Here is a 16698-nt window from a genome sequence, read left to right as displayed (position 1 = left end):
ACGTTGATGTCGGTGAAATGTCCCTTGTGATCCACCAGTGCTTGCAGCACCATTGAGAAGTACCCCTTGCGGTTTATGTACTGGTTGGCAAGGTGGTCCGGTGCCAAGATAGGGATATGGGTTCCGTCTATCGCCCCACCACAGTTAGGGAATCCCATTGCAACAAAGCCATCCACTATGACCTGCACATTTCCCAGAGTCGCTACCCTTGATAGCAGAACGTCAGTCATTGCATTGGCTACTTGAATCACAGCAGTCCCCACAGTAGATTTGCCCAATCCAAATTGATTCCCGACTGACCGGTAGCAGTCAGGCGTTGCAAGCTTCCACAGAGCTATTGCCACTCGCTTCTCAACTGTCGGGGCAGCTCTCATCTTGGTATTCCTGCGCTTCAGGGTGGGGGAGAGCAACTCACAGAGTTCCAGGAATGGGCCCTTACGCATGCGAAAGTTTCACAGACCTGCAACACTATGCAGTCCCACCAGTCTGTGCTTGTTTGCCGGGCCCAGAATCGGCATTCCACTGTATCAACCTGCCTCACTGCCGCCATGATGTCCCAATTGCCACAGCCCGTGCTTTCAGGAACGCCTGTGTCCATGTCCTCCTCACAATCGTCCTCATGCTGCCGTCTCTTAGCCAGGTTCTGCACATACTGCAGTATAATGCGCGAGGTGTTTACAATGCTCAAAACAGCAGCGGTGAGCTGAGTGGGCTCCATGCTTGCCGTGCTATGGCGTCTGCACGGGTAACCCAGGAAAAAAGGCATGAAATGATTGTCTGCAGTTGCTTTCATAGAGGGAGGGGAGACTGACGACATGTACCCAAAACCATCCACGACAATGTTTTTGCCCCATCAGGCATTAGGAGCTTAACCCAGAATTCCAATAGGCAGCAGAGACTGCAGGAACTGTGGGATAGCTGCCCACAGTGCACCGTTCTGTGAGTCGATGCTAGCCATGGTACTGAGGACGCACTCCGCCGACTTAATGCACTTAGTGGGGACACAATCGACTGTATAAAATCTATTTCTAAAGATCGACTTCTATAAAATCGACCTAATTTCGTAGTGTAGACATATCTCAAGTGTCAGCACAGACTGGCTGCCAGGATCATGCCCTGCCTACTCTAGAACTCCCCTTCGCTACTACTTCCTTTGCAGCTGCACCAGTTGGAGTACAATAGCAGATCTTCAGGAAGTGTCATTGTAGATAGGACCCTAGTGAATTTAAGCAACTTGCCCAAGATTGAACACAAATCCATAGCAGAGCATGGACTCTTACCCCACCCCAAACGAAGTCTCAAGTCCCAGTCCCCTGCGCTATTCCCTGGGCTAAACGGTTCTGGTTTCTCATTAATGTTGCCTGGCAGTTATGCTTCATGACCTTTAATCATGGAATGTAAAGCTTCTATTCTTTAAATGAGATTGATACATCAGAAACATGATTCTATGATTCTAATATACATTAGTTTTCTCTGAAGATGTTCTGCACTATCTGATAAGTATGTTATGTTTATAATTCAGCTTTTTTTTTAAATAATATTCTGCTCTGCGGTTAACAAATTAACTGATTTCAGTAGGACTCCCTGTGCAGGCACTCGGGTGGGTTGGAGGGGGGCATAGTTCCCAATGCTTCATTACTTTTCATTGTCAAGGAATTAAGCAGATGACCAACACTTCCAAGTTATATACATTCTGCCCTCAGTTACTCCCAAGAAACCCCAGAGAAGTCAGTAAGTCTGCATGGGTAAGAATGGAGGCAGGCTATGACTTCTCCTTTTACCTTCCAGCTTACCTGCTTTGTGCTGAGGTTGCACAGTATAACATCTCCAGCTGCTGTAGCAACACACACACACTCCTGATCTGGCAGCTCTTCAATGCCCACAATGTGGCCACTTCCATCTTCTGGCAGAAAACCATCCACAGTCAAGGAAATGTCATTCGTCACCTAGACAGAGAGAACAGACAATCAGAAAATGACTACATATTGCTTTGTTTAGATTTATACGAATCCAGAGGGGGCAACTATCTATACACTCTAGGCTCCCAACACCTCCAAGAAATACAGCACAAATATTACCTCACATGGAGCAGTAAGATTTAATGGAACTCACCACCACTGAGCCAGGCAACTCAGACATCAGACAGAGAAATACCTGGCTTTATTCTCAGCTACATGGAAATATTTCATTGCTTTTCAAACTGATTATTTAAGTGAAAGATCAATCAACAAATGGCAATGCTCCTGCACAGAATGTGTCCCATTAAGTATCATTTTATGGCCCCTATGCCCCCCCACCTCAAAGGGACTATAAGAAGGTGCAAGTTCCTGCTGAATTTGCTCCAATATTTCTGAAGGATCATATAGACAGTAGAGGGATAGCATCACCTTAAATACACATGACTGAAATTTTTTCACATGCTGGTTTTTACAAACTACACATCAGAATACTACAGCTAGAAGATTAGAGGAAATTGGTCTCTCCTCTCCTTTAGCTTCTTTACTAGGTACACCGGAGAGCACATGTTTTAGAGCCAGTTTGACTCTACAAATACAAATACATCAGTTTCACCCCACCTGTGTGGGCCACTCACACAGCAACTGAGGAGAGAAAAGCAATTATAAAACCCAAAGCTGTGATTGTAAATCCATACATACTGGCTAGTGGTATGTGTGTGCATGTCGGGAGCAGGATGAGCCTATTTAATGACTTAACTCAATCTTTGTATTCACTAGTTTTCAAGTTGACAGTGTCACTAGAATCAGTATGGAGATTCTATAGAAGTGTCTTTCCTCATCACGTGACAGCAGGAAACTAAGAGAACTCTTCCATCCACACAGTTACAGAATAGAGTACAGGGGAGCAAGCTGGCTGCAGGGCAGTAGCACAGCATACTCTTACGCAAAATGGGAGGGATCGAGCTGTCAGAGTAATTCAGTCACTTGTTCAAAAGCTGCAGCCTGGGACTGCTGCAGACAGAGTGCACTCAGCAAGGGAGAGAAGTGCTGAGTAAGAATGGTGTCCCTAGCCTCTGTTCGTCAGAGGATGGAGATGGATGGCAGGAGAGAGATCACTTGATCATTGCCTGTTAGGTTCACTCCCTCTGGGGCACCTGGCATTGGCCACTGTCGGTAGACAGATACTGGGCTAGATGGACCTTTGGTCTGACCCAGTACGGCCTTTCTTATGTTCTTATGCCTCATGCTGCTCTGCAGCACGTCTGCCAGAGCAATCTGTGCAGTACTAACAGATTCCAGAGACAACTGGGCCCAGACCCACCCAGAAGAAGCACTGCCACAAAGCGAGGGCTGGTAAGGAAGACAGAAAAACTTCTCTTCCCTTGTGTTCTGAGTGGAACTGAAATTTACACCATATTCGGGTTACATCTTCATCTGCAAGGCAACTTCTGTACCTTTTCAAACCCTACCTATGAGTTCACAGCTGCTGTAGCCAGAAGGAAGAGCACTCAACACTGCTTGTACAAGTTTTGCAAAATATTGGCCAAATACATCCCTGGGTAAAACCACCCACGACAATGCAGTTACAATTTCTTTCCTGCTGTAACCCTGATCTTAAAAGCAGGGTGGATAAAAATCAATTTTTTTTTAAATCAGATTTTTGTGATAAAATGCTTTTGGAGGAAAAAAATCTATCTAAAGACACATTATAACTCATCATGGAATGGGGATTATAAATTCTATGGTATAAGACAATATATTCATGTAATGTTTAAGAAAAGTTTTGTAAATAAGTTCCAATCGTTCATGGATTAGGGACCCAATCTTCTGGGGTTCCAGGGGCTTCTATATAGATTATTTAGGCTGATCTTTCTATTTACCCAATGGGACTCAGTGCTCAGTCTAGAATATACCATCAGAGATGCTTAGTTTTGCAGTTCTCAAACTGTGGATTTGTGTCTCCAGAGATAACATGCTTGTTAACGACAAAAATGTTTTTAAATAAATAATATATAGAGGTGAGATATAACAGACCTCAACCCTACTGTCCCTCTGCAAATTTGTGTACACAGAGTCAATCCCTTACCTCTCTCTAAAAGGGCAAAGTTTCAAAAAGTTCAATGAATAAAAGATTGTTGGGGCGGAATAGATCTGGACAAGGAGAAGAAGTCTGGAGATAAATGTGAGAAGGGAGGGACAGGCAGTAGAAACAAAAGTGAAACTGTTTGAGCAGCATATTCCATAAGTCTTGAGATCTTTTTGAGTGTAGCCTTCATTGATTTGAGATCTAGCATACCATTCTCTCACTAGAAGGGAAAACCTATAATGGCAGCAGGCCGTAAAAGAGACCCAGTTTGGGAATATTTTAATGAAGTTCCTCTACCTGTGCGTAAGACAGGCATGTGTGCAAAATGCCAACAGTGCAACAAAGAGGCCTGGTTGCCCGAATGAAACAATATCATGAGAAGTGTTCCTTCTTAGGAGGAAGCTGCGTTGAAGATGAGGAAAGGAACATGTCTGAACATGCAGGATCTTCAGGTTGGTAAACTTTTTTATTCCATGCTTCTTTCTTAAGGACTGCCTGTGTTCCTTCTGGACTATTCTTGAATTCTCATGTTTGAGCAAAAAATATAGTTGTTACTCTATGGCTCTATCATTTCAGATGCAGTTGTGATAAAAAATAAGTAGCTGAAATAGGCAGATCTTCCTTTTACAATTTCACCTTTAAAGTAGTACTGAGTGTCAGTGACTGCAATGAGTAATACTAAATGAGCAGTATGGTGGTAATAATTAAATAACTGCATTGACTTATTTTGTTTAGGAGAAGCCATCCTCAACATACAGGATTCTGAAGACTATCCACCTTCAAGGTCACCATCATTTTCTATAGTTTCAGAGTTATCTGCCAATGATAGTGTTTCAGTCTCATCATGTATGTCACATAGCCATAGTATATCACGTATAGCAAAAAGAAAAAAAAAATCTCCATGATCCAGAAACAACCATAGATAAATTTGTGACAAAAGCTGATTACAAAAAGAGGTAACTGATTAAATTTTTTTTAAACAAAAACAAACCTGAATTCAAAAATTCATATGCTTGTTTTGTTAAAATATTATGTTTGCTGTTGAAGAAAAAAAATCCAGAATATGTAAAGTTGTTGTTTTAGTTAAATAAAAAATTTTTAATGTCTGTCTGGCGATGTTCTCCTCCTAATGGCAAGAAAACCCTCCAAATATTAATGATTAACCTGTTGAATTGGAGATAGTTCACCTCCCAATGACTTCATAAATATCTGCTTCAATTACCCTTGGTAAATAAAATAACCAAACAATCATTCATTTTCTGATATAGCTGTAAAACTAATCGAAAAGTTTTAAAAATAAATCACTGTTTAAAAATGTATAGTGTGTACCTTCTAAAAATGAAACCTACATCTGAGTTGCAAAGAATATGCATTAATATTAGAACAACCAACAAGAATGTACTTTTATGTAGAAATCCATGATTAAATTGAGTCTTCCTGACTAGTGATTTAAATCAAATCCACCCTGCTTAAAAGGAAGTTTGAGGGTTGAAATGACAACATTAAATACCTGAGATCATCTGTCCCCCTGTTGCGGGGCAAGCACACCCTGTCCCCCTTTGAGGCAGGGAAACGGGTGTTATAGCCCCATAATTGAGTCCACCTGCCCACCCTTAGCCTAGTGACCAGAATCAATATGGTGGCCCTCCCTCGAAGACTGTGTGGCCTAGTGGCCAGAGTCAATATAACTGCCCTTCCTCACAGGGCTGTATGGGCCAGAGACCAGAGTCAATATGGCTGTCCTCCTTAGCCAGGCTGTGTGGCCTAGTGGCCAGCGGTAATATGGCTGTCCTCGTTAGCCAGGTAGTGTGGCCTGATGGCTGGAGATGGTGGCCGGTGGTAGGGGGACCCAGGCCCTTTCCTAGTCCACCAGGTCCCAGCTCAGGGCCTTGTCAGCGGCGAGTGTATTCGTCACTGGGTCAGCGGGGATCTGACCGAAACACACTGACTTATTGCTCAGTTCTACAACCGGATCAACAGCTAATCTCTCCAGGCTGCTTCCGACTCAGTCTTCCAGTGACTTGGTCCATGGGTGTCCGGGGTCTTTGGCCTGTGAAGCTCCCAACGGTTCCAACATCTCTCGGGCATCTGCAGGTAGCCAAGTATCTGCCCGTGTATCGGCGTGGCTGGCTTCCACAATCTGGGGCTCCCAGGCAGGAGCCTGCAACGTGCATCCTCTCTCCTCTGTGGTCCACCCTGACTGAGCAGGGCTGCTCCTTTTTATATTGATGCTCCAGTTGGAGAATGCACAGCGGGGTGAAGGGGGCGTGGCTTCCTCTGCCCAGAGTCACGGTTAACACCTCCTTGTCCAGTGCAGGGCAAGTTCACTCCATCACACGTCCATAATGAAATGGCTCCAAACTAGATTCAATGTCAGAATTTAAGTACTCAGCTATGTCCCTTTATCATAGAATATCAGGGTTGGAAGGGACCTCAGGAGGTCATCTAGTCCAACCCCCTGCTCAAAGCAGGACCAACCCCCAACTAAATTATCCCAGCCAGGGCTTTGTCAAGCCTGACCTTAAAAACCTCTAAGGAAGGAGATTCCACCACCTCCCTAGGTAACCCATTCCAGTGCTTTACCACCCTCCTAGTGACATAGTGTTTCCTAATATCCAACCTAAACCTCCCCCACTGCAACTTGAGAGCATTACTCCTTGTTTTGTCATCTGGTACCACTGAGAACAGTCTAGATCCATCCTCTTTGGAACCCCCTTTCAGGTAGTTGAAGGCTGCTATCAAATCCCCCCTCATTCTTCTCTTCTGTAGACTAAACAATCCCAGTTCCCTCAGCTTCTCCTCATAAGTCATGTGCTCCAGCCCCCTAATCATTTTTGTTGCCCTCCGCTGGACTCTTTCCAATTTTTCCACATCCTTCTCGTAGTGTGGGGCCCAAAACTGGACGCAGTACTCCAGATGAGGCCTCACCAATGTCGAATAGAGGGGAATAATCATGTCCCTCGATCTGCTAGCAATGCCCCTACTTATACAGCCCAAAATGCCGTTAGCCTTCTTGGCAACAAGGGAACACTGTTGACTCATATCCAGCTTCTCGTCCACTGTAACCCCCAGGTACTTTTCTGCAGAAATGCTGCTTATCCAGTCGGTCCCCAGCCTGTAGTGGTGCATGGGATTCTTCCTTCCTAAGTGCAGGACTCTGTACTTGTCCTTGTTGAACCTCATCAGGTTTCTTCTGGCCCAATCCTCTAATTTGTCTATATAATTAAGGCTCCTCCTGTCCTTGAGAACTATGAAAAAATGGGAGAGGGAAGGCATATCTGCCTGTGGCAGAACCAAGAAGCTGAGCAGAAGTGTCGGAAACAAGGGGCGAGAACGAAGCAGCATCCAAACAAAGCCTGACCGAACCTGATAACACACCTCAGATGCTTTACCCCTTGGGCATCAAAGTGCTTTAAAAGCCAAGAGAACTTGATGCGCTGGTTACAAGACAACGTGTCTAATGGTTACAGTCAGAGTTCTGGGTCTGACCTCGGCTCTTGCACCGACTCACTGTGTCTGTGGGCAAGGTACTTGGTCTCTCTGGGCCTCTGTTTACAGACTCTTAGTATAGCCCCTTTTTAATGAAGATCCAGCCTTCTGAGGAGCAACTGAGCTGTGCAGGCTTAGAGTGGAGCTTTTGAGGAGCTCCTGCACACTGCAGAACAGGGCTACAGAGGAGTTCACTCATGGATAAGCTCATGTCTATGACAGTTCTTTGCTTATGAACCTCAACTAAACAGTCAAAAATAATGGCTCATAACATTCTTTGTATTGATGTCTATTCAGCTCGGTTGACTCCTATCATTCCTGTACAGAAGAAGGGAACTTCACCAGGCACCAATCTAAAGGCCTCTTTTATGAATTCAGTGAGAGTTCGACTTTCCTGTTTTAGCACCTTCAGAATGCAGTGGCAGAAAGAACTGAATTGGACAGGGCATGTCACTTTACCAGGACATATGCATAATAATGAAAGTATAGATTTGTCTGCCTTCTAGACTGCAAGCTTTCTTCAGAGCAGAGACTTTTGCAGGTGTACCCTACCGTGCTGCAGACATAATGTCGGCACTAAACAGAGTCCATGTGAAGGCCTAGAGTGTGCTCACTGCTGTATAGAACCTGGTGGGGACAAGGACTGAAACTAAGGAGTTTACAATCCAAAGAGATGATTTGATCTTTATAGGTGCATGGAACACAAGACACTGCAGCTGCAACACAACAAGACTATTGGCAGCAGAACGCATTTCCAACTATGCATAGCCAACCTACTGCGTGCGTGCGTGTGTGAGTGATCACAAAGTATTGTCACCAGGTCCAATCCAGTAACACTCAGAGTGCTCTGAATGCCCAGTAAAGTCAATGGGCATGAAAACATTTACCATCCTGCAAGTATGAACCCACAATTAGCATCAGGAAAACAGCCCTAAACAAAGCTTTGGAACTTCCACCAGTAACTCACCCCTCGAATGGCTGGGTCGAGCTCCAGGATCCCATATTCTGAACCAATGAGCAGCGTCCCTTGGTCTGCACGGAGGCAGAAACACTGAGGACTCCCCAAAGCCTGGACAGGCCCATGCTCTCCAGTGTGCAGTAACTTCAAATTTCTCATTGTATCAGCAACACAGGAACTGGAGAAATACAATCCCCCAAAGAGCTATTAAACAAATGCATAGAGGGAGCTGTAAACTGAGCCTGAGAAAGGATTTATGTGACTGCCTTCAGAGGAAAAAAGAGTCCGAGGCAGGATGGCGATTACTTACTTTAGGGAGAAGGTGAGCAGGCCAGCAACTGATGACAGCACACAAGATAATCAATGGGCTAAAGAAGGCAAGGCAGCCACTGCTATTCACCCTGACGCTGACACAAGAGCAAGGGCACACCGGGAAGCTGAAAAGGGAAGATTACACCAAGAGCAAGAGTTTTATTTATTCTCTTTTTGTCTCCAGCGGGTAACTCGTGGCCACGACGATAGCACCGAGCCCGGCCGACCCAAGCAGGGCAGCAGGATTCTCCGTGAGGCGCGAGCGCGCCCGGGATTACGATGCTCCGCTCGCCTGCCAGAGCGGCTGGTTTGCTGGCAGTGTGCGGGCGATGTGGTCACTGGAGCGGCCCCCGCCTGTCAGGCCAGGCCCGAGGGGGGGGGGGGGCAGGGCAGCGCAGCTGGGGCTCTCCGGGGAGGTTTTATCAGCCCCCCCCCCCCAAGGTTTGCAGGCACCGCGGAGGGTTAAAACTCTGCCTGGAAACAAGCGGCGAGAGGCCCGGGCCCCGCAGCGGCCCAGGCTGCACGTCCCGCCCAGACAAGGCGAGAGACCCCCGGGCGGGCGGGCAGACAGACACAGCGCGGCCCGTCCCGGCCCAGCCAGCGGCCCGCGCCCCCGGGCAGGGCCAGGAGCTGCCGCAGCAGAGCGAAGACAGGCCACGGGGACGCGCGCGCACCCCCTCCACACCCGGGCCCGGGGCGCTCCTCACCGCGCGCGTGCACCACGCCTCAGGAGACGGGCGCTGCCATATTGAAACCGCTAGCAGCGCGCGACCAGCAGTTCTGGGAGGAGCATGCGCAGTAGAGACCCTGACGCCCAAGCAGGGCAGCGGCGGGGCGCATGCTCAGGCGCGTCTCGCTTTTCCCTGTCTAGGGTTCAAGCTGCCCCAACCCGCTCAGTCTTTGCTCGTGCGAGAGGCTCAGTTCCACTGTCCCGTTGTAGTCCCGGGACAGGACTCGCTACAGCGTCCGAGGCCTGGCGGGACGGGTTCTCAGCGCGGCCACCGCCGCGAACCTGCGCAGGGGAGCGACGGCGGCTCGCGGTTTAACCCAGGTCCCTGGAAACCTGCGTGTAACCGGGTCCGAGCCCGGGCTGGAGCCAGCAGCGCTGTGGCGCATTTCCCCCCACGCAGCGAGGCCGGCGAACGACGCTGGACACGGAGTTGTGCCCACAGAGTATTTCCTGGGCACCCCCCCCCGTCCCGTTCGGGGCTCCCGAGCTCAGCCACCGGGCAGCGGGGTCTCGGGGTCGGACCTCCGGCCGCACGGGGCTCGCCAGGGCTTCTGCCCAGTGGGGCGCGCTGCGGGAGGCGCTGGGGCTCGCCAGGGCTCGGGGCTTTAGCCCGGTGGGTTTGAAAGCATTGACCAGAGCCCCCCTCCGGCCAACCCCGATGACACGGAAGCCCTGGCGAGACCCATGTTCTTTCACCAGCGCAGCTCTCGCCGCCGGGGGCGGGGGGGATCATGTCACCTGCGTGCCCGGGCGGGAGTGGCAGGTGTGGCTGGGCCTGGCTCTCCCGGCAAAGCCTCGCTAAGGCAGACCAGCCCCTCGGGACGCAGGAGCCCGGCGCTGCGGGGGAAGCGCCGACAAGGCAGAGCCGAGCGGTGTCTGCGTGGGGCGGCGAGGTGGGCTTTAGCTGCCCAGACACACCGGACAATCGCCGCAGACCGTGGAGCTCACCCCGCCTCGGGGGCCGGCTCCTGCAGCGAGCGGCGGGGCAGGTGGGGGGCACTGCGCACTCACGGTCCCTGGCACTGCGCGCCCCGCCTCTCACGCCCACCGGCCGGTGTGTGACGACACGTATAGAAACCCTCCCGTTTTGCAACTGGGTGCGGTTTCTACCAGCAACGTGACCATCTGGGCTACTTGCTACTGCCTGCCTTTTAAACCCCTCCAAAGAGGAGGCAGCAAATCGTAAGCAGAAGTGAGGGCAGAGGCGACAGCGAAGGTTACTGGGCATGCTCAGTTCGGGTGAGCATGCTCAGTACACCCAAAGCAGCACAGCGGCCCCGAGCCTGCTCCAGGGCCGCTCTGGGCACGCTGCAGCCAGCCCGGTCCGCTCCCCGGCCCCAGCTGGCTCAGCGTGTGGGGCGGACAGCAGCCCTCCATCAGCCAGGCCGCTACACAGGGGGGGGTGCAGAGCTGCAGCCCGCGGATCTGCCCCGCCCCCCAGCCAGCTCTGGGACAGCTGGTATGGTGTGCGGGGGGGCGGTGACCGGGGTCTGTGCAGGGGTGTGTGTGTGCGGGGGAGGGGGGGAGAGGAGGTTGGTTGCTCTCTGTGCAGGGCTCTGTGTGTGTGCGTGGGGCGGGGAGGGGTGACCTGTGCCTGTGCAAGGGTGTATGTGTGGGGGGGGGGTTGGCTGCTCTCTGTGCAGGGCTCTGTGTGTGCATGGGGTGGGGAGGGGTGACCGGTGTCTGTGCAGGGGTGTGGGCAGGCGGGGAGTGACCGGTGTCTGTGCAGGGGTGTGGGCAGGCGGGGAGTGACCGGTGTCTGTGCAGGGGTGTGGGCAGGCGGGGAGTGACCGGTGTCTGTGCAGGGGTGTGTGTGTTAGTGGGGGCGGGGAATCAGTTCTGGGTTAGGGTTCTGTCTGGTTCTGTTCAGTATGTTCATCAATGATTTAGATAATGGCAGAGAGAGTACACTTATAAAGTTTGTGAACGATACCAAGCTGGGAGGGGTTGCAAGTGCGTTGGAGGATAGGATTAAAATTCAAAATGATCTGGACAAACTGGAGAAATGGTCTAAAGTAAATAGGATGAAATTCAATACAGACAAATGCAAAGTGCTCCACTTAGGAAGGAACAATCATTTGCACACATACAAACTGGGAAATGACTGCCTAGAAGGAGTACTGCGGAAAGGGATCTGGGGGTCAGAGTGGATCACAAGCTAAATATGAGTCAACAATGTAACACTGTTGCAAAAAAAGCAAATATCATTCCGGATGTATTAGCAGGAGTGTTGTAAGCAAGACTCGAGAAGTAATTCTTCTGCTCTACTTCACATTGATATGCCCTCAACTGGAGTATTGTGTCCAGTTCTGAGCACCACCTTTCAGGAAAGATGTGGACAAATTGGAGAAAATCCAGAGAGGAGCAACAAAAATGATTAAAGGTCTAGAAAACATGACCTATGAGGGACGATTGAAAAAACTGGGTTTGTTTAGTCTGGAGAAGAAAAGGCTGAGGGGGGACATGCTACCATTTTTCGAGTACATAAAAGGCTGTTACCAGGAGGAGGGAGGTAAATTGTTCTCTTTAACTTCTGAGGATAAAGACGCCATGGGCTTAAATTGCAGCAAGGGCAGTTTAGGTTGGACATTAGGAAAATCTTCCTGTCAGGGTGGTGAAGCACTGGAATAAATTGCCTAGGGAGGTTGTGGAATCTCCATCATTGGAGGTTTTTAAGAGCAGGTTGGACAAACACCTGTCAGGGGTGGTAGCTAATGCTCAGTCCTGCCATGAGTGCAGGGGACTGGGCTAGATGGCCTCCCGAGGTCCCTTCCAATTCTATGATTGGGGGAGTCGGGAGAGGGGCTGCTTTGCAATGGCAGCACCAGCTGGCGATTGCTCTTTGGCCAGTGGTAGCATTCAGAGCCACTTGGAGATCAGGCCTTATGGCGCCGGGCCCTGCACAAGCACAGAACGAAGCTGCTCCTTGTGCCAAGGAGTTGGGGCCCTGTCCCAGCGGCAGGGGTCCCTGGGCATGCTGTGGAGTGAGGGGGGTTTCCTCATTAGTGTGAGGCGCTTCCTCCCTAGGTCGAGTCCAGTGGGGTGATGCTGTCAAGTGTTTCCAGCAGGAGCACGCTCAGGGCTCTGTGGCTCAGAAGACCACAGAGCGGTTCCCTGTAGAGCTCTGATAGCCAGGCTGTGCGCTCTGAGCTGCTCTGGCGCTCTTTCGGGAAGGCCGTGGTCGCTTTCCCCTGCAGGGTCTGTGTACGCGGTCTGCTCTGGAAAGTGCAGGAGTCTCTGCCAGCCCCTTGTGACCGAGGGGATCGCTGGCTCTCTGCCCCATGCAGTGGGGTCCCCGGTGGGGCCGTTGGCTCACGGGATGTGGGCTGAGGTAACTGGCGCTTCCCGGGCTTGCTCCTTTGCACGGAGTTGTTGTTCACCACACAGGGTGGCATTAGCCAGGCCAGCTGTTTCCCACCAGTCCCGTTCAGAGGCTCAGTCCTGGCGCTGCACGGAGCCAGTTTGGTTCAAGTCTGAAGCCGGCAGGGGGCTTTTATACCCCTGTGTTAGTGAGCGGCTGTGGGGCCACACTTGCACTATGGCTCGGGGAGCCCGTGGGGTCGTCTCCCCTCCACTCTGATTGTTTGTGTCTGAATTGACCCTCTTGTGTTTCCAGGGGCATTTCCTGGCTGTCCCGTCCATGCCAGCCCCGAGTAGCAGATGAACGCCGAGCTCGGCGGGTATTTACCTGGATCCCACCTGCTCTGTTCTCACCCAGCAGGGCCCCAATCCCAATACTGGATGGAGCGAGGGGAAGAGCTGCACGTCCCAGATCTCAGCAAAGGCGAGGACGATGAGAGCTGGCCGGGCCCCCAAACAGGTGAGGGATAAATAAGTCCAGCTGAGAGGGGTGGGGGCAGCGGCAGGGCCGGCGCAACCACTAGATGACCTAGGCGGTCGCCTAGGGTGCCAGGATTTGTGGGGGCGGCATTTCGGGTCCCTTGGCGGCATTTTGGCGGCGACGCTTCAGCCGCCGTGGAATTCGGTGGCATTTCAGCGGCAGCTTCTCGCGGAACCGCCCCTCTCCTGTCCTCTTCCATCCTTTTTTGCCGCCTGGGCCAGCAAAAAAGCTGACATTGGTCCTGGGCAGCGGGGAGCCCCCACATCCACCCCTGCAAGCCCTCCTGGCCCAGCTCCTCTCAGAGGTTGTCACCACCCTCTCCCTGATCTGTCTGCACCACTGCACCCATCGCACCACCTGCGCCAGGGTCCCCAGAACCATATGAGAGCCATGTCTTGGTTCTCACTGAAAAAGCAAATAATATTTCCAGCCCACACAGAGGCAAAGAAAGGCTTGTGAACCTGAGCTGGGTGGTGCTGACACCTGCCTGAGTCTGCAGCAGCCTGAAAAAGCTGCAAGAGGTGTGACTGCCTCCTTTAATCCCAGCTCGGAAACCGGCTCCGGGGAGGGGCGGGGCCACTTGAGTGGTGCCTCGGACTCTGACTGCCGTAGTTGGGGCCCTGTCCTAGCCGGCCTCCTGTGGGGACGGCTCATGCCTGATTGCCCGTTTGTTCCTGCAGGTGAGAGGCTGGCGAGCGTGGCTGGGGCAGAGGATGCTGCACCGGGAAGAGGCGGCACCAGCACTGATGTGGAGCTGGTGGGAACGTGGCAAAAAGTCCCTGCTGCGGGAGCAGAGGAAGTTGTGCGAGGAGGCAGTGCCAGGGTGGAGGAGGCTGTACCAGGAGGTAGCGCTGATGCAGAGCCAGCGCGGCACAGAGGCCCCACCATCAGGTGGCCCTTTAAATGCAGTGAGTGTGGGAAGAGCTTCCGGCAGAGTGCCACGCTGACAAGGCACCAGCTCCTCCATGCGAGCGAGAGGCCTTACATCTGCACCACCTGCAGCAAAGGCTTTTGCGACCACGCGGCACTGGCCACGCACCAGCGGGCGCACACAGGTGAGCGCCCCTTCCCCTGCCTGGCGTGTGGCAAGGCCTTTGCTGGCAGCTCGGCGCTGCTGGTTCATCAGCGAGTGCACACCAGTGAGCGTCCCTACCGCTGTGGGGAGTGCGGGCAGAGCTTCCGGCAGAGTGCCCACCTGGCACAGCACCAACAGGGCGCCCACGCCAGCCAGCGCCCCCACGCCTGCGCTCACTGCGGCAAGAGCTTTGGGCTGCGCTCCACGCTGGCACGGCACTTGCAGACACACAGTGTCGAACGCCCCCACGCCTGCCCTGACTGCCCCCGCCGCTTCCGCCAGCGAGCCCACCTGCTCCGGCACCGGCTAGCGCACACAGGTGAACGTCCCTTCCCCTGCCCGGTCTGCGGCAAAGCCTTTGCCCTGAGTGCCACGTTGCTGCGGCACCAGCTGGTGCACACGGGTGAGCGCCCCTACCGCTGTGGGGAGTGCGGGCGCAGCTATACACAGAGCTCCTACCTGCGCCAGCACCAGCGCAGTGCCCACGCTGGCCAGCGCCCCCACACCTGCCCTGACTGCGGCCGTGCCTTTGCTGACCGTGCCAACCTCCTGCGGCACCAGCGGGGCCACACAAGCGCCCGACCCCACACCTGTGCTGAGTGTGGGCGGTGCTTTGCCCAGCTGGCACACCTACGGGAGCACGGGCGCACACACAGCAGGGAGCAGCCATTCCGCTGCAGCCAGTGTGGCCAAGCCTTTGGGCACCGCTCAGCCCTGGCTGCGCACCAGCGCGCACACAGTGGGGAGCGCCCCTACCCCTGTACCCAGTGTGGGTGCCACTTTGCCCAGCTTGCCAGCCTGGTGGAGCACCACCGGCGGCACACGGGTGAGAAACCTCACGAGTGCTCCCACTGTGGGCGCCGCTTCCGCCACCGCTCTGCCCTGCTTCGCCACCAGCGCTCCCATGCTGGGGAGCGCCCCTTCCGCTGCGGGCAGTGCGGTCGTGGCTACACCCGCAGCTCCAACCTCCTGCTGCACCAGCGGGTGCATGCTGCTGAGTGACATCCCAGCCCCCAGGACATCACCGGCATCTGGTGACTCCCACACCCCTCACGCTGGGATGGTCCTGGCCTGGCCCTGACCAGAGTCCACACTGTTGCATGGCCACTCCCCCGCCCACTGCCCAGGAATGGGGGTGGCTGGGCCAGGCCTGTGTTGCCTGGCCAGGTACTGAGTGTGAGTGAAGCTGCTGCCACCAGTCATGGTTTCTCCAGCCCCAGGTAGCAAACATGGGGGCAGAGCTTCCTGCAGGGTGGGACCCTGCTCAGGGGTGGGGCTCAGGGAATGGGGGCTGTGCCCAGGCAGTGCCAGACCCCATTTTTCTCCCCTTTTGCTGGCTGGTGCTGCCTGGGCTGCTGCTCCAACACCCTGGGCCCTGCCGTGTGGCCCAGCCAAGCCAAAACCCGCCCTGCAGCTGCCCAGATGTGTGCGGGGCGGGGGAACAGAAGCAGGGGGATGCCAGTACTCAATGCAGGCTTGTGGGAAACGGGAGGGGCTGGGTGGAGGGATGGGGGCCTGGGCTGTGGGAGCAGCTTCTAATGAATTTTCTAAAATGTTTTGTTACAAAGTGAAAATAAACCTGTGACATTCCCAGGGGCGCTGTGTCGTGTCTGCAGTGGGCAGGCACTGGGCCCCATGGCCTGACTGCACCAAGCGCCCCGGAGGGGAATGCCAGCTGGGCACAGGCACCTGGTGTTGCTATGGCTTCATTTGTGCCGCGGCATCCTGGCTCCATTTTGGAGACATGTCTCTTTGGGGGCTTATGTTGCCACCACATTGTGTGTGAACATGGGCAGTGCCACCTCCCTGGTCTGCGCCAGTCACTCTGAGAGGAGCCAGCTGCCTCCCTCATCTCAGCGGAGCACGATCCTTTGCACTGTCAGTAACTGTTTCACTTCCCAGCCTCTCAGCACCGCAGCTGGAGGTTTCTGTTCAGCGTGCAGTCCCAAAGCGTGCCCTCTCTTCCAGCCCAGTTTCTCCGGCCGCCAGGTGGGACGGGGCTAGGCTGGCTCTGGTCACAATCCTGCTGTGCTGCGAGACCAGCCTGCATGAGGACACCATCGTCAGCTGCCTCTGGAAATCACTAGCACGCTGTGGCCCTGAGCAGGCTCTGCCTGGAAGTGTCTAAAGGTGCTGCAGAATGGCCTGCAGCAGGCCTGGGTACTCAGGGCCTTGCTTATGGGCCCAGAGCTCCAGATCAGCTTTACGCCTCATCTTCCCCTGTGGGGTGGGACATGGCTGCAGCAGCA

At 53.2% G+C, this 16698-nt stretch overlaps 2 protein-coding genes across 2 annotated transcripts in view; one reads left to right on the top strand and one right to left on the bottom strand.

The window, feature by feature from the left end:
* The window catches only part of ELP1 (elongator acetyltransferase complex subunit 1), a 108822-nt gene extending 99272 nt beyond the window's left edge, over window positions 1-9550 (bottom strand). The window contains exons 1-4 of the mRNA XM_065407068.1: window positions 9511-9550; window positions 8802-8928; window positions 8501-8669; window positions 1794-1946 (exon numbers count right to left, since the gene is read on the bottom strand). Of these exons, the coding sequence (XP_065263140.1) occupies window positions 1794-1946; window positions 8501-8650 (303 nt within the window). The 5' untranslated portion in view covers window positions 8651-8669; window positions 8802-8928; window positions 9511-9550. The remainder of the gene's footprint in view (window positions 1-1793; window positions 1947-8500; window positions 8670-8801; window positions 8929-9510) is intronic.
* A 3724-nt stretch (window positions 9551-13274) lies between these two features.
* Window positions 13275-16039, top strand: LOC135879903 (zinc finger protein 501-like). The gene is made up of 2 exons (XM_065405934.1): window positions 13275-13353; window positions 14055-16039. The coding sequence occupies exons 1-2, from the start codon at window positions 13275-13277 to the stop codon at window positions 15449-15451; spliced, it is 1476 nt and encodes a 491-aa protein (XP_065262006.1). The 3' UTR covers window positions 15452-16039.
* Window positions 16040-16698: the final 659 nt, after the last annotated feature.

Source organism: Emys orbicularis, chromosome 6 (assembly GCF_028017835.1).
Source record: "Emys orbicularis isolate rEmyOrb1 chromosome 6, rEmyOrb1.hap1, whole genome shotgun sequence".
Lineage (NCBI taxonomy): Eukaryota > Metazoa > Chordata > Testudines > Emydidae > Emys > Emys orbicularis.
The sequence above is the reverse complement of the archived record's forward strand: the minus strand, read 5'-3'. Positions and strand labels throughout refer to the sequence as shown.